We start from the raw sequence: 25,208 nt of genomic DNA on the forward strand, positions 1-25,208 counted from the left end.
TTCTCTCCCTCTGTAGCTCTGTCTTTCAAATAAATAATAATAAAAGTAGTCTCTCCTGGACAGCTGGAATCAGTCCAGGTTACAGGCAACCGGCCAGACTGCTGAACACAACTGCAAATCTTGCCAAAGTGGCGAGGTTTCCCAGAGTACATTCCTGGTGGGCTCAGACCAGCTGACGCCACTCCTAAAGAAACCAACCCCTCTGAAGGGGCCCTCGATTTTTCTGTTCCCAGTCTTTGCTTGGTTCCCCACTATTATCTGGCAATATGCCAGGTGCTAAGGTTGAATCAAGAATGAGCCTTCCTGCTGGCCTTATATTCCTTTGAGTAAGAGAGATGGCAGGTAAACAAGTACAAATGCACTGGATGAGTTCATACAGTAATAAGTCCTATGATGAAAAACAATGTGAAGGAAATGCTAGACTCCCAAGGTGGCTGTAAAAATCTAACTTTCTAGCAAGGATGCCCTCTAAATGACGTTGACAGAGAATGTGTTCAGGGAAAGTCCTGCTCTCCTACTCACCAGTCAGCTCCCTGCAGCCATGACAGTACTGCAGGACTCAGTCCCACTACCCGCTTGGTTCATGGGATCAGTGGTAGACAGATGCTCTCCCAAGAATTTGGACATGGAATACAATGACTTCACTGGCAATGCAGGAGAGAGAGAGGACTCCGTGCTATGGCTGGGGTGGCTGTTGGCCAAGTGCAGCGATGAACAGAGTGCTGGCCTACAGAGTAAGGACAAGTGGAGCAGACACAGAGGCTGATGTCAAGAACTATGTGGTCTCAGGGGGATGGAAAGTGGCTGGTATGGGTCCCAATGGGGTCCCATGTACAGATTCCAGTCTCTCACATGGTTCCCCTGGAAAGCTTGCCCTTTGGATCTGTGAGAATAATAATTCCTCCACTAAATTCTTCCCATGGTTTCAGGTAGCCTGCACGTGCTTCTTTGCCTTGCAACCAAGATCACAAAAAAATTTATTTTCAAAAAATTTAAAAATTTATTTTCAAAGAGTTACAGAGAAAGGGAAAGACAGAAGTATCTTCCATCTGCTGGTTTACTCCCCAGATGGCTGCAATGGCCAGCACTGGGCCAGGCCAACGCCAGGAGCTTCCTCTGGGTCTCTCACGTGGATAGCAGGGACCCAAACACTTGAGCCATCTTCTGCTGCTTTTCCCAGGCCATTAGCAGGGAGCTGGAACGGAAGTGGAGCAACCAGGACTCAAACTGGCACCTGCGTTTTTTGTTTTTTTAAAAAAAAAAAAAAAAAAAAAAAAAAAACCCAAACATAAAATCTGCCACCTGAACCATTTTTCATCGATCAGTTCCAAGGTGCCGAACGCATTATGGGTGCTGAGCACCCACCACCCCCATCCAGCTCCAGGACTCTTTCCACCCTGTAATACTGAAACTCTGCACCCATTACGCAGTAAGCAGCCCTGCCCTTGGACCTTGGAAACCACCATTCTGTTTCCTGTATCTACTATTACTATTCTAAGTAATGCATATAAATAGAATCACACAGTGTTTGTACTTTTGTCACCAACTTTTCACTTCGCATAAAGTCCCTAAGGTTCATTCATGTTGTAGCATGTGTCAGAATCAATGTGGCACTTAAAAAAATATTTATTTAATTTGAAGTGGGGAAGAGACACACACACACCCATCTGCTAGTTGAATCCCCAAGCGCCCACAATAGCCGGGGTTGGGCCAGGCCAAGAGCTTGGAACTCAGTCTGGGTCTCCTGGCCCTTATGGACATTTGGGGAGTGAACCAGTGAATGGAAGACCTTTATCTTTCTGCCTCTGATTCTCTCTGTAACTCTTTCAAATAAATAAAATACATCTTTATATTTCATGTTCCCTGATTGCAAACCAGAAGTGCGGCCGGTGCACCGCACTGCACTGATCCGAAGGCAGGAGCCAGGTGCTTATCCTGGTTTCCCACGGGGTGCAAGGCCCAAGCACTTGGGCCATCCTCCACTCCACTCCCGGGCCACAGCAGAGAGCTGGCCTGGAAGAGGGGCAACCGGGACAGAATCCAGTGCCCCGACTGGGACTAGAACCCGGTGTGCCGGCGCTGCAAGGCGGAGGATTAGCCTAGTGAGCCACGGCGCCAGCCCAGAAGTAAACATTCTTCATGAGTGTTTTCAAAGCAGAGGCTCGGATGCCACCGAGTAGTCAGAGTTGAGCATGGACTCCAGATTATCACAGGCGTGAATAGAAATCCTGGCCTGGCTTCATTTAAAATTAAAACTAAACCAAATCCCATCTTTTTCATGGGTTTCTGAGATCTGAAGAGAGGACAGCCTGAAGCATTTATGGCGCTGAACCCTACAATCGGCTGAGGCTCAGGGAAGCGCAAACTCCCAAGTTCTGTTGCTCCTTGTTCTCCCTGTAGTCAACGCCAGCTCTTCCTGCCATTGCCCTTTTTTCTGGAAAAAGCCCCCCCGTTTCCCTTGGGCGTCACTTCTCCACTGGATACAAACCGAGGCTACCTCTTCCTGGCTGAGGCCTGGCGCGGGCACCTCAGCCAACCACAGGCCCTCCCTCCCCTTAGAATCACGATCTTCAGCTGATTCATCCAGAGCCGAAGGGACACACACAGAGAATTAACAAGGAAAACTGGAGTTCACGTGTTCCCATGAGCGCTCAGACGAGACAGGCCCTTCGTCCTGCTGCCTGCTTCCTGGCTGTTTCAAGACCTGGTTCTTCCGGTTTTCCAGTCTTAGGCTTTCGTGAACTTTCCATTCAACTTCATGCACGGTTGGTTTCTATTGTTTGCAGTCACAGAACTTTAACCAGTGTCCTTGTAAGGCAAAGACTAGGACTCTAAGACTCAACCAACTTTTGATTCCTGCTCCCTTACTCCCAGGGCAAGGGCAGTCTGTTAGTTACCGATCGCTGGGTAGCAAATTACTCCAAATCCACCGTTCACTATCTCACAATCCGTGTGTCTGAAGCTCCGGAGTAGCATCATTGCGTGGTGCTGGCTCAGGGTCTCAGGGAGGTCGTGGTAGATGTCAGCCAGGAATGCAGTGCTCTGAAGGCCTGGTGGGGCCTGGGAGATGGCTTCCAAGATGCTGCACTCACATGGCTGTTGACAAGAGGCCCCATCCCTTGTCACTGGGGCCTCTACACGGGGCTCCTCAAGTGTCTTCGGGACCCCCAAGGCACCAGATCCAAGAGAACAAGATGGAAGCCATGAGGTGGTTTATGAACCAGGCTCAGGAATCAAGTTCTACCATCTTCCCAGGAGCCTGCTGGTCACACAAGCTGGCTCTGCCCCCGTGGGAGGGAACCACACGCTGTGAATCCTGGGAGGCAGGGATCACCTGAGAGGCCGGCTGGCACCCAGGGAAAGCCCGCAGCCTTAAAGGGTTTCTGTGGCCAGCCACCATCCTTCTCTCACTTTGGGTGTCCCCATTTGCCCAAGACTCCAAGAACGCTTCACTCCAGAGGCCTGCAGCCAATAACTTACAAGTGATGGCAGGAGGAAGGGGTGGATAGAAAGACTCAAAACAGGCAGGGTGAAGGTCTCCAGCCCAAGGACGTCTGGAGGACTGGAAAAGAGGAACAGATGACCTTTGGGCAACGAAGCCCCAGGCCACCCCAAGGTCCAAGGACAAAGCATAGCAGGAGACAGGAGAGCTTACCCTGGGTAAAGGAGCAAGCTTCTCCCGTTACACCCCCGGAGAGTCTGATGTCCAGGTCAGCCCTGCTTGGGTCAACTGTCCTTTACTGCGCCCAGTCCAAACTGGCCTCGGAATGGGAATCCAGGAGTCCAGTTGAGCTGTGATGGACTGAACTGTGTCCTCCCTTCCTCCCAGCCCAATCCTTATGTCAAAGCGCCAACCACCAGTACCACAGAGTGTGACCATCAAGATAAGAGGAGGCTGCTGGGTGGTCCTGATCTAATCTAATCTGGCGTCCTTGTAAGAGACTGGGACGCATACAGAGCAATCAGAGGAGGAGGGACACAGCGAGAGGACAGCCATCCTCAACCCCACAGGGGAGGTCTGGGGAGAAGCCAACCCTGCGCACACCACCGTCTTGCACTTCCAGCGTCCAGACTGTGAGAAAGTGAGTGGGTGTTGTTTAAGCCCCCTACTTCCCAGGTATTTTGTTACAGCAGCCAAGCCCTCTGGACAGGTTCACCATGCTGACATTTATGGGACCCAACTCCTAACCTCCACTCTGTACTGTGGCTTCAAATCCCAGCCACAGAGACTTCCTTTCCAGAGCCAAGGTGGTGAGATGAGCCAGGCTTCCCCTGGCCAAACGCCACGGAGTCACAAACACACTTGCGTGCAGCCAGAGAGCCTGCTTCTACTCCTGGTTCCTTCCACCCGGTCCCTGGAGGGCCCCGGCAGCCTCCGCTCCTCCACAGGCCACACCCACTGTCGCGCACAGCTCCTCCTAGCTGGACAGCACGTTCTGGATTCGTTCTCGGACTTCCTCTGGTCCCAAGGACATCATCATCTCGGCTACAGGGGGTCCTTGCTGAGAACAGAAACAACAAGATCTCCATATAGCCTCAGACTGCCCAAGGAAGGCGGGTCAGCATCAGCGTGCAGGAGTGCGCCCGGGTCAGCCCAGCCTGCTGCCTGCAGCCCGGGAGCAGACTGTACACTGCATTGGTCTCTAATTACCCTGGATGAGGACGGGCCCTGCAGGGAGCTACCTGTGCGTATGTGTTCACTGTGCACTCCATAAAAGCGGGGAGCAGGTGTGCTCTGTGCAGCTGCTGTACCCAAAGCACCCAGCTGAACGACTGCAGGATGGGCTGTGATCACGTTTCCCTCACCCTCATCTCCCCGGATGGAGCACAGGGCCTGCCAGTCAGTGGCAGCTGCAAGGACGAGTAAGGGGCCCAGGGGACCGGGCAGCCCCTCTGCCTGCCTCACCGGCTGTCCGCTGAGGGCCACCCGCAGGAGCTTCATCACGTTACTGTGCTTGGTGCCTTCCAGACCTTCCGACAGCTTCTTCAGTTCTCCACTCAGCACATCCTGAGTTAAGCTTGTACCAGATCTTTCCAAAAGCCTAGAAGAAGTGCAAACTGTAAGGGTCCTGCAGGGGCCAATGGAAAGCAGGTGGGAGAGGGGGCCGGCACCACTGTGCCATAGTAGGTAAAGCCGCTGCCTACAGTGCCATCCCACGTGGACACCAGTTCAGGTCCTGGATGCTCCACTTCCCATCAAGCTCTCTGCTCATGGCCTGGGAAAGCAGAAGATGGCCCAAGTGCTTGGGCCCCTGCATCCACATGGGAGATCCAGAAGAAGCTCTTGGCTCCTGGCTTCAGCTTGGCCCAGCTCTGGCCATTATGGCCATTTGGGGAGTGAACCAGCAGATGGAAGACCCTTCTCAGTCTCTCCCTCTCTGTAACTCTGCCTTTCAAATAAAATAAATCTTTTTAAAAAGGAAACAAGCAGGAAGCAGGTGTGAAAACTTGACTTCCAATCAGTTACAGCATGAGCAGGGTAGAGAGAGATCTAACCCCTCCAAACCCACCCTGACCGCCAAACATCCAAGCTGGAGACGACAAGACCACCGTGGGACCAAATACAGAGATAACCCAAACAAGTGAGTATAAGATAGGGGACGAACAGGGTACCATATGAAGAGTAACTAATTACTACCTCTGCATCATGTAAGCTCCATGTCTCAATTTTCTCATCTATAAAGTGGGGATAATAATAGTATCTGTACAGCAGAGGGGGAGTTAAAACTTGTAAAGCATTAAGTACAGGACCTGAACACAAGGGAAGTTGCCAGAACTGTCAGACTTTATATTTCAATGTAAAGTTTGAAAAATCAGCTAAGACTTATTGCATCTAAGAGCTGAGAGACTCCGCAGGAACGGGTTAGACACAGAATGGAAGAATGGGTAACGCCGGGCAGTTATCTGAAACGCAGCTTCAAGCCCGCTGCGGGCAGACTTCTTTGAGGAGGGTGCACACGAGAGCAGAAAGGAGGGAGCCAGGAATTCCAGCTTCAGGAACGGCCCCACCAGCTCGCTGCACATCATTCTTTCCCCACCAATCTGAGCACACAGGGCTCTAAAATCCCAGGACCAGCAACCAAGCCCCACTTGCGCGGCAGTCTGCTGAGATCCCCTAGAAGCTGGCTTGGGTTTTGGGGTAAACTCCGCATTCAGTTCAAGCTGGCCTGTCAAGCCCTGGCCCCGGCCCTGATGCTGAGTTAGAGCTGGGATGGGGGAAGGGTAGGGCCGCATGTTTTCCACAACAGCTTCTCAGCTCCCGTTTTCATCAGAGGTTTCAGATGGGAGACACTGGAGAGGGACCAAGGCTGCAGACTGTCACTGGAATGGATGAGGACCCACGATGCCAGCTGCAGCACCACCTGCTCACCACGGGGTCCACACAGCTGGGCTGCCAAGGCCGGTGGGGGGGGGGAAGGACGGGGCACTGTCAGCTTGGGGGACAGGGTCACACTCCGTGATCTGAAGTGGCAGCCTTTCACTGCACGCCTTTCCAGTACTTCAGCAAATGGGCTTCAACGGAAGAGAGAAGTGGCTACTCTTCATACGCTCCTGCTAGTCTCAATGTGTGTGACCTCCACAATTCCTGTGCTGAGATCCCCACAACAGGATGGCGGCACCAGGAGGGAGGAAGGGGATTAGTGTCCTTACAAAAGACACCCCAGGGAGAGCCCGCATCCTCTCTGCCAGGTGAAGACGCAGCAGGCAGAGGTGTGAAGGGTGCGGACAGTCAGCCCTGGCCAGCCGCGTGCCTACCGCCTTGCTCTCCGACTTCCAAGGAGCAACAGGCCACCCTGTCGCTGGCATTTTGCCGCAGCAGCCCCACCAGACTAAGGCAGCCATGAACTGGGCCACAGGATTCAAAATATCGAAAAGATAAAATGTAACACGGGAATAGAGCACACACTCCCTACTGTCACCACAGGAAGCAGGCTGCCAAGCAGCTGATCAAAGAATGACCGGGGCCAGGTGGCCAAGAACGGCAGCCCAGAGCCTGGTGCGGGCGCGAAAGGGGCTTCCAGTGACTTGGCTGCTTCTGAACATTCGGGTGTCGGCTTTCTGCACCCCGGCGGGAGCTGCAGAGCGCCTCTGACATCTGACACGGCGGGGGTGGGCAAGTTGAGACACTGAGTCCTGGTGGATTAGAACTACCAGCCCCTACTGTGGGATGTCCTAAATTAAGAGTATTACTATTAATAATAGTGCCTGCGAATTTATCCTGGAGACACATGTGCAAACACGCTTTGTGATGTCTAGGCAAGGCTAGACACTGCGTAGTTAGTCACAGCGAAACCTGGAGCGATTCAAATGTGTCGCTAGAAGACGCATACATGACGGCAGAGCAGCTCCACGCAGGAGTAAGTCTGGCTACAGAAAGGAAGGGACGGACTGAACAAAGAGACACCATGAAGTGGAAAGCAACACACAAATGACACAACAGTGCCATTACAGCGTATCTTTTGGGTAAAAAAGGAAAGTAACAAGGATTATTCAGATGTAATTAAGAGTAGCAATCAGCAATAACCTACAGAGGTTCTGGAACTAGGCCAATGGGAGACAAGAAGTTAAAAAATGACTTCTAATGGATAGTTAAAAATAATTCTAGGCTGGGGCTGTGGCGCAGTAGGTTAAAGCCCTGGCCTGCAGCAACGGCACCTCAAATGGGCGCCAGTTCGAGTCCTGGCTGTTCCAATTCCAATCCAGCTCCCTGCTAGTGTGCCTGAAAAAGCAGCGGAGGATGGCCCAAACCCTTGAGCCCTTGCACCCACATGGGAGACCCAGAAGAAACTCCTGGATCCTGGCTTCAGATCAGCCCAGCTCTGGCTGTTGCGGCCATTCGGGGAGTTAAGCAGCGGATGGAAGACCTCTCTCTCTCTCTGTCTCTACCTCTCTTTGTAACTCTTTCAAATAAATAAAATAAATCTTATAAAAAAAATTCTAGGTTGTAAACCACGGTTACAAAGTGTTAATGAAATACTAAATAAAAAAATTTTTGAATTATAACATTAGGTTATATATACATATACACATATATAGACATATCCTTCAACACATAGACATTTCATAAAGGAAACAGTTAAGTGTAATTCTGCCTTCCTGTTGGGGGCTGGGTGAGAGGAAGACCAACTTTTAAAAAATTTATTTATTTTTCACTTATTTGAGAGGCAGCAGGAGACAGAGAAAGACAGCCAGTGTCCCCATCCGCTGGCTCACTCCCAACGTGCCTAGGAGCTAGGGACTCAAGCTAGGCCCCACGAGGGTGGCAGGGACCCAGGTGTCTGAGCCGTCCCCTGCTGCCTCCCAGAATACGCATTAGCAGGAAGCTGGATTGGAGAGGGCTGGAACTCAAACCCAGGCACTTTGATATAGGATGCAAGCATGCCAAGCAGCATCTTACCTGCTACGTCCAACGCCTGCCATGACCTATTTCTTACCTATGAACTCCTGTACCATTTGGAGCTTTTGCCACATCTCTTCAAAAACTGCAAGACCACATTGAGCGTTTCCAGGTAGCAGGCACTGCCTAGCACTTCACACAAGAGCAGCAACAGGGAACATGCACAGACGCCTGATGGCATTAGACTCAGCCTGCCTGGGTTTGAGTCCCTGCTCCTCTGACTTCTAGTTGTCTTGTTCTGGACAAGTTATATAACCTCCTGTGCCTCGACTTTCTCATCTGTATAAACGAGATTTAGAACAGTACTTTAGGGGCCAACGCCGTGGCTCACTTGGTTAATCCTCCGCCTGCAGCGCCGGCATCCCATTTGGATGCCGGGTTCTAGTCCCGGTTGCTCCTCTTCCAGTCCAGCTCTCTGCTGTGGCCTGGGAGGGCAGTGGGGGACGGCCCAAGGGGCCGGCGCTGTAGCACAGTGGGTTAAAGCCCTGGCTTGAGGCGCCGGCATGCCATATGGGCGCCGGTTCTAGTCCCTGCTGCTCCTCTTCCGATCCAGCTCTCTGCTGTGGCCTGGGATAGCAGCAGAAGATAGTTCAAGTCCTTGGGCCCCTGCAACCACATGGGAGACACCCAGAAGAAGCTCCTGGCTCTTGGCTTCAGATCAGCGCAGCTCCAGCCGTTGCGGCCATCTGGGAATGAACCAGCGGATGGAAGATCTCTCTCTGTCTCTACCTCTCTGTAACTCTACCTGTCTTTCAAATAAATAAAATAAATCTTAAAAAAAAAAAAAAAAAGATGGCCCAAGTGCTTGGACCCCTGCACCCACATGGAAGACCAGGAAGAAGCTCCTGACTCCTGGCTCCTGGCTTCAGATCAGCACAGCTCTGGCCAATGCAGCCATTTGGGGAGTGAACTAATGGAAGGAAAACCTTTCTCTCTGTCTCTCCCTCTCACTGTCTGTAACTCTATCAAATAAATAAATAAAATCTTTAAAATAAAAACAATACTTTATTAGGCTGCTAATAAACACACACGCACACACACAGAGGGATGCATCTATATAAAACATGTCCAAACAAAAACAACACATTGCAGGGACACACACAAGTCAGTGCGTGCTGCTGTGTGCTAACGGAATCCTCACAGCCACGCTGGGCTGGAAGTCAAATGAGGATCTGGTGGGTTTTGCTGCCCGGCGGCACCCAGCCTGTCTCTTGCTACCAGTGGCCCACATCTTCCCCACTCTCAGCCCATGTGCTCTGGCTGGGGGTCCACTCAGGGTGCAGCCTACAACCTGGCCTGAGCCAATCAGACACCACATTTCCTGGGTCTGGGAGACTGGTGTGGGGACAGAGGACCCAGGTTAATCTGGCACAAGCAGAGTGGATCCCAAACCACTAGGGAAGAGGTAATCCCACATCGCCGGAGTACAAAGCTGACGTTTGGAGGTTTGGGCCAAGGCTGTCTGGCAGCCACAATGGGAGGCTTGAGAGGCTGCTCCCACTTCCATGGCATCCATCCTTCCTTTTCTACAGTCCTAGATGTTTTAGCTAGCACATGGCAGGAAGTGCACCTGCAGCTCTTCAGTGAGGCCTCTCCAGAGGGTCCCACTCCCTCTCCTCTCCCCCCTCTGGCTGCACCGTGACAGTGACAGAGGCCCCGCGGCCTGTGGAGACAAGGGCAAAGCCTGGGGACGCAGCGCCCTTGAGAGAAGGAGAAAGTGGCTCAGCCCTGGACTCCCTCCTGGCCTAACCCAGGGAGGAAGGTGCTGCCACGCAGCTGAGCGCGGCCCTTTTCACTGTCAGGAGGAGAATCCTGCCCACAGAGCCTCGCACTGAGCAGGCGGCAAGGCGGAGGGGGAGCCGAGAAGTTAAGGTGCTGGGAGCACGAGGGCCCCTGCATAAGCTGGCCCCTGTAGGAGTGCAGCAGTCACCTCTTCTGCCAGCTTTGGTTGCGTTTTCTGCCCTCCTAACTAGGCTAGCCTCCCGTGAAGAACCAGCACCATCTCCACCTTATAGATGGAAACGGAAGCTCAAAGAGGTGTGGGAACCCGGCCAAAGCGAAGCCCCCTGGGTCAGGTGAATTAGCTCGGAGAGTGGCAAGGCCGGGATGCTGTGTGGGTTGGTAGAAACCACAGCCTGTGCAGCAGGGACAGCCCAGGGCCTCTGGCTGCACCCTCTACCAAAGGCAGCCGGGAGCCAGTATTGCTTCACCAGCCCTGAGTTCCACTGGGGATCCAAAAGCCAGGTCCCAGAGGGGGCCATGGGAGGGAGAGGGACAGCCTGGGCTCAGCCTGCGGGTACTTACCCCAGCACGCGCTTGGCAATCGTGTCCACCTTCTCCGAGATGGCCCCCAGCTGCGCTCGGCCCACAGTCGGACGTGTCCACAGGTAGGAGTAGGTGGGGGAGACGAGCTCCTGCAGGCGGCAGATGTGACCCTGGGGGAGGAGGCAGTCACCGAACGCATTGAGGCCAGGCGAGAGGAACAGGGGCGCCCGCCCACCCTCTCCCTCCGCCCCCAGAGACACACCTGTCTCAGCAGGATGATCCGCTCCACGTACGCCGGCTCAAGCACGTGCCTATCTTGCAGCTGGCTCCCGAAGGCCTCCTCCACAAGGGCCTGCAGCTTCCCCACCAGCTGGTGCCTGTGGGTCTCATCGCTCACCAGGCGCCGGAGGTGCAGTCTGTGGGAGAAGACACGGGGCTGCCCTGTGGCTGGCACCCCCAGCCCACTCACAGCCTCTCTCCCAGAGAGTGGCAGGGGGAGGGGGACATCACACCAGCCCTCCCTTGCACACCCAAGAAGCCGAATTCTCCTTGCACTTATAAAAAGGGATCAGATGAAGATTACAGACAGCCAGCCTGGGCTCCCACCAATCCACACACGCGTTTTGTTGTCTGAGCTTCTTAAATAGCTGGCATTTTACATCAGGAAGAAGTCCCATGAACAAGACAGTTCTGGGAGGTGGGCGTTTGGCACAGCAGCTTAACCTCCTACATGCCAGATCAGAGTGCCTGGTTCGAGACCAGGCTACCCCACTTCCTGAGAATGCGAGTTCTGGAAAGCAGCAGGTGACGGCTCAAGTACTCGGGTCCCTGCCACCCACATGGAAAACCTGGACAGAGTTCCAGTCTCCTGGCGTTGGCCTGGCACAGCCCTGGCTATTTGTGGGCATTTGGGGTATACAACAGCAGATGGAAGACCTCTTGCTCTCTCTGCCTTTCAAATGAAATGAAAACACATTTTAAATAAATATTTTTTAAATGTTCTGGCTTCTTTTAGGACCCGAGGAGATGGGACTGCAGGGGCTTCAATCAGCTGCAGACTCCAGCTGCGACTGCCAAGAGCGCCCCAGTTCGCCAGGCCCTCCGCTGCTGGGTCTCCCAACCCGCCCACCTCCTGCCCTCTGCTACCTGCTGTGCCTCTACAGGCACCTGGCCTCCTTGAATCCCAGGGATTGGCACAGAGGAGAGGCCAAGGATGTGGATCTCGAGGACTCAGAGCAGAGAACAGCACTGTGTGCACCTCCGTGCTCACTTTTTTTTGGACAGGCAGAGTTATATAGAGAGAGACACAGAGAGAAAGGTCTTCCTTCCGTTGTTCACCCCCCAAATGGCTGCTATGGCCAGTGCGCTGCACCGATCCGAAGCCAGTAGCCAGGTGCTTCCTCCTGGTCTCCCATGCGGGTGCAGGGCCCAAGCACTTGGGCCATCCTCCACTGCCCTCCCGGGCCACAGCAGAGAGCTGGACTGGAAGAAGAGCAACTGGGACAGAATCCGGCGCCCCTACCGGGACTAGAACCCAGGGTGCTGGCGCCGCAGGTGGGGGATTAGCTTAGTGAGCCATGGCACCGGCCCGTGCTCACATTTTAAAGCCTGGGTTTTCTTACATTACAAAAAATCAGCAAAACGAAGAGCTGGATTTTTGAAAAAATAAGCAAAATCGACACACCACTGGCCCAACTAATTAAAAAAAGGAGAGAAAAGACCCAAAATCAATAAAATCAGAGATGACAAAGGGAATGTAACAACAGACACCACAGAAAAAAAGAGTCATCAGAAATTACTGAAGAGTTGCATGCCAACAAACTGGGAAATCTAGCAGAAATGGACAGATTCCTGGACACACGCAACCTACCTAAATCGAACCATGAAGACACAGAAAACCTAAAGAGACCCATAGCCAAGTCAGAAATTGAAACAGTAATAAAGGCCCTCCCGACAAAGAAAAGCCCAGGACCGATGGATTCACTGCTGAATTCTTCCAGACATTTAAAGAAGAACTAACTCTAATTCTTCTCAAACTATTCAAAACAATTGAAAGAGAGGGAATCCTCCCAAATTTTATGAAGCCAGCATCACCTTAATACCTAAACCTGAAAAAGATGCAGCATTGAAAGAAAATTACAGACCAATTTCCCTGATGAACATAGACGCAAAAATCCTCAATAAAATTCTGGCCAATAGAATGCAACAACACATCAGAAAGATCATCCACCAGACCAAGTGGGATTTATCCCTGGTATGCAGGGATGGTTCAATGTTCGCAAATCAATCAATGTGATACACCACATTAACAGACTGCAGAAGAAAAACCATATGATTATCTCAATAGACACAGAGAAAGCATTAGATAAAATACAACACCCTTTCATGATGAAAACTCTAAGCAAACTGGGTATGGAAGGAACATTCCTCAATACAATCAAGGCAATTTATGACAAACCCAAGGCCAGCATCCTATTGAATGGGGAAAAGTTGGAAGCATTTCCACTGAGATCTGGTACCAGACAGGGATGCCCACTCTCACCACTGCTATTCAATATAGTACTGGAAGTTTTAGCCAGAGCCATTAGGCAAGAAAAAGAAATCAAAGGGATACAAATTGCGAAGGAAGAAGTCAAACTGTCCCTATTTGCAGATGATATGATTCTTTATTTAGGGGATCCAAAGAACTCCAGTAAGAGACCCGCCGCGGTGAGTTCTGGCAGGGTTTGGTTTCCATCGGCACCCATCGGGGCCATCCCACCGCCGCAGCAGCCCTGCTTTTGTAGGGTCGGGCGGGGGTCTTCTCTCACCCTCTCCATGCACCTATTTTTGAGCAGCGAGAGGATCTGGGGTGCCTTTTCCCGGGTAGAGGGACGCGGGTTGGCAAAGACTGGCGTCCGGTGACGGCAGGGAGATGAAGCTGTTGCATGAGGGGGCCAGCCGGGCGAGGCTGGGAAGACAGCAGCCTACCTGTGCACGCTTAGCTTGGGGAAGACCCAAGTTGGCGCCGCCTGCCTGGCTGGCGCTGGAGCTCTAGTCGGGGGAGGAGTGGAGGGGGCGAAGGCCTTGGCGCTTCACCTTGGAGTCAGCAGCCTTCCAGAAGCGACAGCTTTCTTCCCCGGAACGTGTCTGCGTGCCTTAGGGTGCAGCCGCCTGTGGTCCCCAGATGTTGATGCCCAAGAAGAATCGCATTGCCATTTACAAACTCCTCTTCAAGGAGGGAGTGATGGTAGCCAAAAAGGACGTGCACATGCCGAAGCACCCAGAGCTGGCGGACAAGAACGTGCCCAACCTCCACGTCATGAAGGCCATGCAGTCGCTCAAGTCTCGAGGCTACGTGAAGGAGCAGTTCCCGTGGAGACACTTCCACTGGTACCTCACCAACGAGGGCATCCAGTATCTCCGGGACTACCTCCACCTGCCCCCCGAGATCGTGCCTGTCACCCTGCGCCGCAGCCGACCCGAGACCGGCAGGCCTAGGCCTAAAGGTCTGGAGGGAAAGCGGCCTGCGAGACTCACAAGAGGGGAAGCTGACAGAGACACTTACAGACGAAGCGCTGTGCCCCCTGGTGCCGACAAGAAAGCCGAGGCTGGGGCTGGGTCAGCAACTCAGCAACTGAATTCCAGTTTAGAGGCGGATTTGGTCGTGGACGTGGTCAGCCACCCCAGTGAAGTTGGAGGGGATTATTTTGTGTTAAATAAACTTGTAGCCAGAAAAACGTAAAAAAAAGAACTCCACTAAGAGACTATTGGAACTCATAGAAGAGTTTGGTAAAGTGGCAGGCTATAAAATCAATACACAAAAATCAACAGCCTTTGTATACAGATGATGCCACGGCTGAGAAAGAACTTCTAAGATCAATCCCATTCACAATAGCTACAACAGATGCTGGTGAGGATGTGGGGGAAAAGGGACACTAATCCACTATTGGTGGGAATGCAAACTGGTAGAGCCACTGTGGAAGACAGTTTGGAGATACCTCGGAAACCTGAATATAGCCCTACCACATGACCCAGCCACCCACTCTAAGAGGTCAGGCGGCTGACTCATAGTTACACAGCATTAGACACAAGCCCAAAGTCACAATCAGGTGCAAGTGACCGCAGAGGCCCCTGTATCCTCTGCCCAGAGGCCCTGTCCTGAGCAAGGAACTATCTTCTCTCTGGGGCTCTCCATGCTCCTCACTCACCTGTTGAATTCCGGGAGCTTCTCCAGGTCCAGCAGGGCCGAGTGGCAGGTGATCCGGCTCAGGTCGAACTGTGCTATCAGCTCCGGCAGGGTCCTGCCCATCTGGTTCTCTGTGAGGGAGACAGGCCCAGTTCCATAGCTTCCTCCCTTCATCGCAAACACAAGGAGGCAGAGTGAACAAGCTCCGGGCTCCCAACTCCACTGTGACCCAAACTGCTATTTTATATAAGAAGGGCCCAAAGGAGCTATCATTCTTCGAGAAGGTTCTGTTGCTAAGGGGGAAAAATAGTCTGAAAACAATCAGGCCAAGCCAATCTCCATTGTCCTCAAAGACGGGAGCTGTAACACAGGGGGCCATCGCCTGGGGGCACCCCAGCTCCTGATTCCACTGGCTTTGGGTGGGGCCTGGGCATCAGCGTGTTACAAGCTTTTGGGTTAGTCCTGAAGCTCAGGCAGGGATGAGAACCAAGGTGCTACAAGCTGCTTGTCACAAGTGGTGGCTCTGTCCGCCACCATCAGCAGGCACAGTGGTCAGGCACAGGCCTACCGTGCTGTGTCCCTTGCTAGCCGTGTGACTGGCAAGCCACTCAGCCTCTCCGAACCTCACAGTCCTTCCACGACCAGTGGGTATAACATACACCCGTCCAGCGAGGCTACCTTCAGGGTTAAACGACATGAGAGCAGTCCAGAGGAAGCACACTCTGACTGCCCCACTCTCGGAGACCCCTGCTGCAGCTGGCCCTGCTATTTGCTCTTTCTTCAAGGTTTGAGCTCTGTCTTGGTCCAAAGATAAAGCTCAGCCTGCAATAAACTGGATTCTAATTGTAATCGGATCCATGGCTTCTGGGCTTACTGTGCGGCAGGCTCCACTCTGGGTGCCTTCCACTCCCGAGCTCAGAGAACTCAAACTGGAACCCTACGAGGCAGCCACTCATCCCCCATACAGATGACGCAACTGAGTGTCAGTGGCTTTAAGCTCTTGGAGGGCAAGGGCTGTGTCTACTGTGTTCAGCTTGCAGCCCCAGCACTTGTCAAGTGCTGGGCTCAATAGACACACGCTGAACGGAAGAATGAGCTTGCCCAAGACCACGGGACGAGGCGGGAGTCACAGAGCAGGTGTGCCTCAACCAAAGCCCCAGCGGAACAAGGCTGCACTTTCTGCCACTGTGACCGCCCAGGGGCTGCATACCTGCAAACCCCGAGCCACAGTTGGTGATGATGTCGAGCAGGGCCTCGGGCAGGAAGCCAGCAGCCGCAAAGTGCTCCAGGAAGATGTCTCCCTGCCTCTTGGACAACTTGCTGCCATCCTTGTTGAGCAGGAGTGGCAGGTGGGCAAAGCGAGGCGGCTGCCAGCCCAGGGCCCGGTAGAGCAGCAGGTGCTTGGAGGTGGACACGAGCCACTCGGAGCCCCGTAGCACGTGGCTGATGCCCATGTGGTGGTCATCCACCACGCAGGCCAGGTGGTAGGTGGGGAAGCCGTCACTCTTCAGGATGACCGGGTCTCCCTCCACACTGGCCACTTCATGCCGAGTCCAGCCATATACCAGGTCCTGGAAGGCTGGTGCCTCCTCTTCCAGGCGGAAGCGAATGGCAGGTGTGGGGTCCTTGGCCAGCTTCTGGGCCACCTGGCCCTGGCTCAGGTCCCGGCACCGATTGTCGTACCTGTTGGGAAGCAGAGCAGGTGGCAGCTAGAGAACAGCTAAAGACCCAAGTCCCACCCTCATCTGACAGCTGTGCAGTGGCACTCACCTCTGTCAGCTGTCTCCCGCGGCTGGTACTGAGCGAGGAACATGCCATGGCAGGCACCAGCATCCATCTGCCTACCAGCCACGCCCCCTCCCTTACTAATGAGGAAATGGCAATAGGCTCAGCCGGAGGGGTGGACCCATGATGGGCACAGCCCACACGGCAGCCCACTTGCCCCACGCCAGTGACCAGTCCAGATTACACTGGTCCACAGGCACCAATCCAGATGGTGGTAAGGGTGGGAAAGGAGTTACCCCTCCAAACACAGGCAAGAGAGAGCGAGAGCCGAACTGGAAAATCCCTTTTAACGTCTCACTTCTTCTTTCTGCCCTCCTTGGATGCTGACCCGAGAGCGTGGGGGCGGAGGAGGGAGGGGTGTGCTGGGACCTGCCACAGCTACTTAAATGAAGAGAGCAGAGGCAAGATAGTCGGAGACGGGCCAGAAGGAGCCCGCCCTGCCCTTTCTAAGCGCCTGGCCTTCTCCTGGAGTTGCCCATGTCCAGACCGCCAAGGATGGGGAGACGAACAACTGGGTGGCTTAAGCTCTGGCATAATATGCTGCATCGGTCCACACAGCCCCACCCCACAATCTGCATGTTAATGACACCCCAGGGCGACTGGTCAGCACGTTAGAAAATGAGCAGTTCTGCCTTGTCGCTTTTCACAAGGTCATCAGTTACAGGTGCCCCAAAGCGTCCTGATGCAGATAAAGACGTAAAGCTTGCAAGCTTAGTCCTGTCACAGCCAAGCGCTCAACCGGCAGATGGCTGCAAGCACTGGTCTCATGACAGGGCTCAACCGTGATTTTAAAAAGCGACCCCCCCATGGACAGAGAGATCATTTATAAGAAAACAGCAATGCTGCGGTGAACATCAGGACCTCGTGCAGTCATCCAAGCACCTGTCCAAATGGGTCCTTGGAACCAGAACTGAAATGTTAGGATGCCACTGCAGGTGCTGGACAGTAGCAAAGCTACCAACTGACCCTGCAATGCCACACCTAGAAAGGTAGCCAACCAGTGCACCACACACAGGCAAAACAGATGGCGACATCACTCACCACCGCTTGCTTTCCCAACAGAACAAACTGACACAGAGGTTTGTGAATAGGGGACTGGCGCTGTGGCCCAGCAGGTTAAGCTGCCATCTACAAGGCTGGCATCTCCTATCGGAGAGCCAGTTCCAGTTCCAGCTGCTCCATTTCTGATTCAGTTTCCTGCTAATGTGCTTAGGAAAGCAGAAGATAGCCCAAGTGCTTGGGCCCTGCACCCACATGGGAGACCTGGATGGAGCTCCTGGCTCTGGCCTGGCCCAGCTCCGGCCATTGCAGTCATTGGGCGAGTGAACTTTCTGTCATTCTGCCTTTCAAATACATAAAATAAATCTTAAAACAAAACAAAACATTTGTGAACGAAGAATAGACCAAGTGAATGACAGCAGATCCAAACCCCACAGAGCATGACACAAGCAGGGAAAAACGACGCGGTGCTCAGGACGGCAGGTGGGACGACACTGCGTGCAGTCACCCGTGCAGGGGATGAGGAAGTCACACCCACTCCTCAGCACTCAGGAGGAGACACGAGAAAATTCTAGTGCCACGTGTCCCTGGAGAGGGACAAGTGAGTGGCCAGAATCAAGGTGGGAGAGGGATCTTGTAGTGTAGACCATGAGGGTACGGGGATTATTTAGAGCAGTAATTTAAACCACTTTACGTGGTACTGCCCAAGACCCACACGGCAGGCAGCTTCTGACACAGCCCCAGGACTCCCACCTCCTGGTCTTGCTGCCCCGGGCTGTCCCTTCCTTCTGAGTGTGGGCCAGACCTAGTGACCTCCTCCAAAGAACACAACAAAGGCCATGAGATGTCACCACCACCATCTGCTGGGCTCCAGCTGAGAGGACCGGGGCAGGGAACGTGGGTCTCCTGGCAACAGCCAGCAGGCTACCCACAGCCTCCAAAGATGGAAGCCAAAGCTTCCCAAGAGGACCGCTGAGATAATCACAGGCCAGCCAAGCCCTGAACAGCAGCTCAGAGAGGCAGCCTGAGCACAAGGACCCCACTACCCCATGGCCAGCAGCCTGACCCACGCAGATGGGCAGTGGCAAGAACGTGGGGTGATGTGAGATGCAGTACTAGGTGACCCACACCCCCAGCAGAGGGGCGGGCCGGGCGCTCACCGGGGCGTCTGGCGGTTCCGCAGGGCCTCCTTCTTCAGCAGCTCCAGCCGCTGGGGCGAGCAGAAGCAGCGGTAGGCAGCCCCCGTCTTCAGCAGTGCTTCTGCGGCCTGGGCGTACAGCTGCAGGCGCTGGGACTGCTGGTAGGGCCCGGCAGGACCGCCCTGGCGGGGGCTCTCATCAGGAGAGATACCTGTAGCACAGGGAGAGGAGCGGTGTCAAGGAATAGCCACCAGGGTGTACACAGCACGTACTCCCTGGCCCTGCTCCCACACTTGACGTGCACATTAAAGCTGTTTATCCTCCAGGCCAGCGCTGTGGTGTAAAGCCACCACGTGCAACACTGGCATTAAACATGGGCACCGGTTTGAGACCCCGCTGCTCCACTTCTGATCCAGCTCTCTGCTATAGCCTGGGAAAGCAGTAGAAGATGGCCCAAGTCCTTGGGCCCCTGCACCCATGTGGGAGACCCGAAGAAGCTCCTGGCTCTGGCCTGGCCCAGCCCAGACCATGGCAGTCATTTGGGGAGTGAACCAGTGGTTGAGAGTGGATGGAAGATCTGACTCTCTCTTTTCCTCTCTGCAACTGTGGCTTTCAAATAAATAAAAATTAATCTACTAAAAACCAAACAAAAAAGCGGGAGCTGTTCATCCCCACTACCCGTGGGGCCAGGGCCATGATTCAGACATACAAGGTAAAACAGAGAGAGGGGCGCTGCAGGTCACAGGCGGGTCATGGCAGGTGTGTGGCTCCCCTCGGTAGGCCTCTGCCTGCAGCCTTTCCTGAGCCCAGGCCCGCGAGGCTGCCTTTCTCCTGAGTCATCCCCCGGCCGCGGTGAGCTGCCCGGGGTGAAGTGCTTGGCAGCCTGCCTGGCACGTGCCGAGTGCTCAGCACATTTCTGGCTGGCATTAATGTTATTGAGCTCCCTCTGTGTCTTCATTTGTCAGGAGAGACAGCTGGATCACAGAAATACAGGGCCCCTTCCTGATCTAACCTTGAACAAGTCTCTTTAACATGGGCAGCATCTCGGAGCGGCCCAGGGTTTCAGAGTGACTCCCCCTAGCAGTGAAAACAGACATCCACATGAAAACCATCACACAGAGGTTCACAGCAGGCTTATTCCTCACAACCCCAAAGTGGAGACAACCCAAAGGCCTGTCCATCGGTCTATGGGTAAACAAAATGTGGTATATCCACATAACAAACAGTATTTTGGTCATCAAAGGGGAGGGGGACATTAGACGCAGTGGTTATGAAACTGCTTGGAACGGCCCCTCCTGTGCCCGGGTTCTAGTGCTGGCTCTGCTTCTGATTCCAGATTCTGCTGAGGTACACCTAGGGAAACAACAGGCGATGGCTCAAGTGCTTGGGTCCCTGCCACCCACATGGAGGCCCACAATGAGTTCCTGGCTTCTGGCTTTGGCCTGGTGCAGCTCTGGCTGTTGCAGGAATTTGGGGAGTGAATCAGTAAATGCAATCTTTCTCTCTGCTTTTCAAATAAATAAAATAAAAAGGAGGAAATGCTTACACACATTATCACACACAAAAACAACACGCTGGGCCGGCGCCGCGGCTCAGTAGGCTAATCCTCCGCCTTGCGGCGCCGGCACACCGGGTTCTAGTCCCGGTCGGGGCACTGATCCTGTCCCGGTTGTCCCTCTTCCAGGCCAGCTCTCTGCTATGGCCCGGGAAGGCAGTGGAGGATGGCCCAAGTCCTGGGGCCCTGCACCCCATGGGAGACCAGGAGAAGCACCTGGCTCCTGCCATCGGAACAGCGCGGTGCGCCGGCCGCAGTGCGCCTACCGCGGCGGCCATTGGAGGGTGAACCAACGGGGAAAAAGGAAGACCTTTCTCTCTGTCTCCCTCTACTTTCCACTCTGCCTGTCAAAAATAAAAAAAAATAAAAAAATAAAAAAAAAAAAACACACACACAAAAAAACAACATGCTAGTGAAAGCCAGACATGGGGCCAGGGGTGTGGTATAGCAGGTAAAGCTGCTGCCTGCAGTGCCAGCATCCCATATGGGGGCCAGTTCAGGTCCTGGCTAGTCTACTTCCGATCCAGCTCCCTGCTATAGCCTGGGAAAGCAGTGGAAGATGGCCCAAATCGTTGGGCCCCTGCACCCACGTGGGAGACCTGGAAGAAGCTCCAAGCTCTAGGTTTCAGATTGGCCCAGCTCCGACCATTGCAGCCATTTGGGGAGTGAACCAGCGGATGGAAGACCTTTCTCTCTTTCTCTCTCTCTCTCTGCCTCTCTGAACTCTTCCTTTCAAATAAATAAATAAATAAATAAATAAATAACTCAAAAAAAAAAAAGAAAAGAAAAAGCCAGTCATGAGGCCGGCGGTGTGGTACCTGTGATGCCAGCATCCCATATCAGAGCACTGGTTCGAGTCCTGGCCACTCTACTTCCAATCCAGCTCTCTGCTAACGCACTTGGGGAGGCAGTGGAGGATGTCCCAAATACTAAGGTCCCTGACACCCAGAAGGGAGAATCAGATTGAGTACCAGGCACGTGGCTTCGACCTGGACCAGTCCTGGCCATTGCAGTCATTTGCAGAGTGAACCAGTGGATGGAAGATCTCTTCCTCTCTCTTTCAAATACAAAAAAATCTCTAAAAGAAAAAAAGCCAGTCACAAAAGGCCACACACTGTATGATCCTGCTTGCACAAAACATCCAAACAAGGCAGGTTCATAGGCTGTGGCTGCCAGGGTCTCAGTATATTGCCTCTAACAGCTGTGGGGTTTCTTTCTGGGATAATGAAAATGTTCTAGAGGGCCGGCACCGTGGCTTAACAGGCTAATCCTCCGCCTTGCGGCGCCGGCACACCGGGTTCTAGTCCTGGTCGGGGCGCCGGATTCTATCCCGGTTGCCCCTCTTCCAGGCCAGCTCTCTGCTATGGCCCGGGAAGGCAGTGGAGGATGGCCCAAGTGCTTGGGCCCTGCACCCCATGGGAGACCAGGAGAAGCACCTGGCTCCTGGCTTCGGATCAGCGAGATGTGCCGGCTGCAGCGGCCATTGGAGGGTGAACCAACAGCAAAGGAAGACCTTTCTCTCTGCTGCTCCTCAAACACACCCAGCACTTTCCTTCCCCAGGGCCTTGGCACCTGCCACTCCACCTGCTCTGGATCGCCCTAGGTATCCACCTTCCCCTAGGTAGCCCCAGGGCTGGCCCCTCACTTCCTGTGAGTGTCGGCTCCAGCCTCACCGCCTCATTGGAGAACACCCTACCCCAGTCCCCTACCCTGGTCCCCTTTCTCACAACACAGACACCACACTAAGAATCAATCCATCTGCAGACTCGTCTTCCCCTTCTTGCTGAGCGCACGGTCTCCGCTCAGTGTGCCCAGTGCCGAGACAGCACCCGGATCACACAGGAAGGGGTCTCGCGGAAGAAATTCCTGCACTCGAGGAAGCTCGATGGAGTACCTGCTACCACCCTCTGCAACAGAGGGCAGCGACGGAGAACCTTCTGCCCGCAGGAACCCCGGGTCCCGGGGAGCACTACTTGAGGCTGCAGCACACGTTCCAACACAGCCGCGGCCCCTGCCCTTGGGCAGCTTCCCCCCTCCTGGTCACACCTGGCCCATGGGGGCTCTGGGTTGGCGCGGACCTGGCAAACCCACTCCCTCTTGGTTCTCCCTGGCCTAGCTGGCCAAAAAAATTAAACGTCCCGCCAAGATCAAGTTTGGAGACTGTACACATTTTGTTTGGCTCCTAGGGTGTGGTTAAAAAAAAAAAAAAAAAAAAAGATCTGAGCCCAGACTTAACAATGGGAAGCATTCTTCAATAAAAAAAAAAAAATGTGGATTTTTGGCTTGCTTTTGAACTCAGAAGAGCGGACAAGCTGGGCCGCAGTCCCAGGTGGGAAGCCGCGGCCGGAGGTGCAGCCTGCTTCGGGGGAGCCGTGCTCTCCGCTGCTCACGACGGGCCCGGCCCCTCCACTGCCCATGCGGCCAAGTTTCCTGCCTGGGCCCTGCAGGGTCGGGCCTGAAATTCTGAGCTAACAGCCCCGCGGCTTTGATTCCAGGAGCTTCGGCACCTTGTAGGGAGGCACCTGCCACCCCAGCCCAAAGGTACCTACCATTCCAGGAAGCCCTCATCCTCCACCCCAGGTGCCCTGAGATGATCCACAGGCTCCTCCGCCCGCTCCTCCCCCTGGCAGCCTCACCCGCCCACTCCAGCATGTCCTCGATGTTGTCAGCTGCCCCAGGCACGAGGCGGGTCTGGTCCGTGTCCTCCAGCCGCAGGATGAAGTGCCCCTGGTGCTTCTTGGCAAAGATGTAGTTGTACAGGGCGGTGCGGAGGCCACCCAGGTGCAGGAAGCCTGGCAGAAGGAAAGAGGTCAGGTCAGAGAGGGGAGATGCAATCCTGGGCCTCAGTCTGAGACAGAAACGTTCCAGCGAGTTCCAGAGACCACGAAGCAGCCAGCGTCCAGGCGGCCCGACCGTCCAGGAGGACCTAGGATTCGCTCCCCAACCTTCCCCCAGGGTCTGGGGCATATCATTTTGCACAAGGCCTCCAATTCTTGCCAAGAGCCCTCTCTCGCTCTACTTTGACGTTTGCCTCAAGGCCAAGTTTCCCCAAGAAGGAGGCAGCCCCAGATTATTCACTGAAGCCTTGTCAGGCATTTAAGTCAGGCAAAAAAAAATCAATGCTCCCCAGGAAAAACAAAGCTAATTTAAAATGCGATAAAATCACACTTTGCATATGCACCATATGGGTTACAGGAAACTGTCTCCTCGGTGTTTTCACTTAAGGGCTTGGTTTAAACACTAACCCAAAGCACCAAGTGTATTTAATCACAGAGCTCAGAGGCACAGCCTGCATTTGGCCTTGTCAGGCTTTGCTTTTTCATCATTCCTGAATGAAAACCGAAACCACGAAGGTTTCTGCAGGGCAGTCATTTCCTCCTCTAGCCCAACCCTCAGCCCTGAGGCTCCACAATTAGTTAATGCAGGTGCAGTGGGCAGGCCAGGGCCTAGGGAAACCTCTGGGGCAGGGTTCTTCCTGGTGCAACACAGCTGACATGGGAGAAAGCCAGCGCAGCTCAATGTCCCTGGGTCCCAAGAGTCTCCAGATAAAATGTTGGCCGAACTATATCCTCAATTAATTTCAGCTATTACACTCAGCTGTGTTGCTTGTTAATTCTGTTTATAGTCATCGGGTTTTCCCACGTGGGCTTCTCCTCCAACTCAGCAAGCGAGAATTCAGTCACCACAACGCAGGCTGCTGTTTGTTCACGCAGGCCTTTCTGAGGGCACCAGACCTCGCGGAGCGGCTCAGCGGCTCAGCGGCATCCGCTGGGCCCCATGAGGCAGCACTGTCATTAGCCCTGTAAATGCCGGCACCTGCTAAGAGCGCTGGTTCACGTCCTGGCTGCTCCGCTTCTGATCCAGCTCCCTGCTAACCTGCCTGGGGAAGCACCAGGCCCTTGGGCTCCTGCCACCTGCACGGGAGACCCGGATGAAGTCCCAGGCTCCTGGCCGTTGCGGCCATTTGGGAAGTGAACCAGTGTTAAGATCTTTGTGTCTCCCCTCCCTCTGTAACTCTGCTTTTCAAAACAAACAAACAAAAAACTTCCAAAAACAATGTAAAAGAATTCTAGGAATGCTAATGCCACTGAACTAGCATCGACTGGAATTTCAGTTCGAGAAACACTGCCGCACAGTCTACTGCCTGCACGGCTGGGACCTCGCACTGGCCGTGGGGTCTGCCATGGGGCATGTGTGGCGAAGGTAGCCCTGGTGAGAAAATACTGGGAACGGGCAAGAGCTCCAACAGGCTGTCCAGGGGCCTCGGCTCGCCCACACCGGCACCGGCTCGCTGAGCTCGCGCCAGCACCAACCACAGGGCCTTGGGACCTGCAATCCCTTGCCACTGGCTTCTCAGCCAAGGGCTTCCGAGCACCCCACCCAAGCCCGAGTGGGGTCGGTCGTGGCCAGCACAAGACAGGCTGCCCGGGCGCAGTGTCCCCAGCGCACAGAACGCTACCCGGCAGAACCTACGACGCAATACACCTTCCCGGGCGCATGAGGAGCAGGGAAGGGAAAAGCCCTCAGTGTCTGCCTCTGCACAATGGGGGCGCAAAGCCCCCTCCCCGGCGCCGCACCGCCGGAAGCCGTGCGTTCGGGAACTTTCCGGGGGCGGGGACGGGAAGGCAGGCCATATCCCACAGCCTCACGCCCCGCGCCGTTACCTGTGGGGCTGGGGGCAAACCGCACTCGCACCGCAGCCCCGGGATCGGCGCCCCGGCTGACCTCGCGCCGCCCCAGGGGGCGGCCCCAGGCCGCCGGGGTCCTCCCCGGCGCCAACAGCTTCTTCCAGAGCGTCGCCATGTGGGGCGGACTCACACACGTGTGGTTCTGGCTGCGTCACTTCCGGGGATTCCTCCCAGCCAATCCGCCTCCGCCACACTGAGCTCAGTCCCACCC

The 25,208-nt window shown here is 54.3% G+C and overlaps 1 protein-coding gene and 1 pseudogene across 4 annotated transcripts; one reads left to right on the forward strand and one right to left on the reverse strand.

The window, feature by feature from the left end:
* EARS2 (glutamyl-tRNA synthetase 2, mitochondrial) lies at positions 1–25,115 on the reverse strand. Of its 4 annotated transcripts, XR_009864747.1 has the most exons (10): positions 24,974–25,115; positions 22,946–23,101; positions 18,776–18,965; positions 16,042–16,514; positions 14,854–14,962; positions 10,926–11,079; positions 10,703–10,833; positions 4,907–5,042; positions 3,656–4,502; positions 1,257–3,562 (listed from the first exon to the last, which is right to left on the reverse strand). XR_009864747.1 is itself a non-coding variant. In XM_062180730.1 (9 exons), exons 1-9 carry the CDS (start codon positions 25,110–25,112, stop codon positions 4,419–4,421), a joined length of 1,572 nt encoding a protein of 523 aa, XP_062036714.1. In that variant the 5' UTR covers positions 25,113–25,115; the 3' UTR covers positions 1,257–4,418. The 4 variants fall into 4 exon arrangements, 3 of the variants coding, with proteins under 3 accessions (XP_062036716.1, XP_062036715.1, XP_062036714.1); XM_062180730.1 differs by having other exon boundaries at positions 1,257–4,502; XM_062180732.1 differs by lacking the exons at positions 1,257–3,562; positions 3,656–4,502; positions 4,907–5,042 and adding an exon at positions 1–1,195.
* On the forward strand, positions 13,829–14,382 carry LOC133750953 (small ribosomal subunit protein eS10-like; annotated as a pseudogene).
* Positions 25,116–25,208: the final 93 nt, after the last annotated feature.

The sequence above is a fragment of the Lepus europaeus genome, chromosome 21 (genome assembly GCF_033115175.1).
Source record: "Lepus europaeus isolate LE1 chromosome 21, mLepTim1.pri, whole genome shotgun sequence".
NCBI lineage: Eukaryota > Metazoa > Chordata > Mammalia > Lagomorpha > Leporidae > Lepus > Lepus europaeus.

Coding starts and splice junctions, on each gene's coding strand:
- EARS2 (XM_062180730.1), bottom strand. CDS start 25,112: ATGGCGACGCTCTGGAAGAAGCTGTTGGCGCCGGGGAGGACCCCGGCG. Junction 23,102..24,973: donor GTTTGCCCCCAGCCCCACAG/GTAACGGCGCGG, acceptor TCCTTCTGCCAG/GCTTCCTGCACCTGGGTGGC. Junction 4,503..4,906: donor TGGCCCTCAGCGGACAGCCG/GTGAGGCAGGCA, acceptor TTCTGTTCTCAG/CAAGGACCCCCTGTAGCCGA.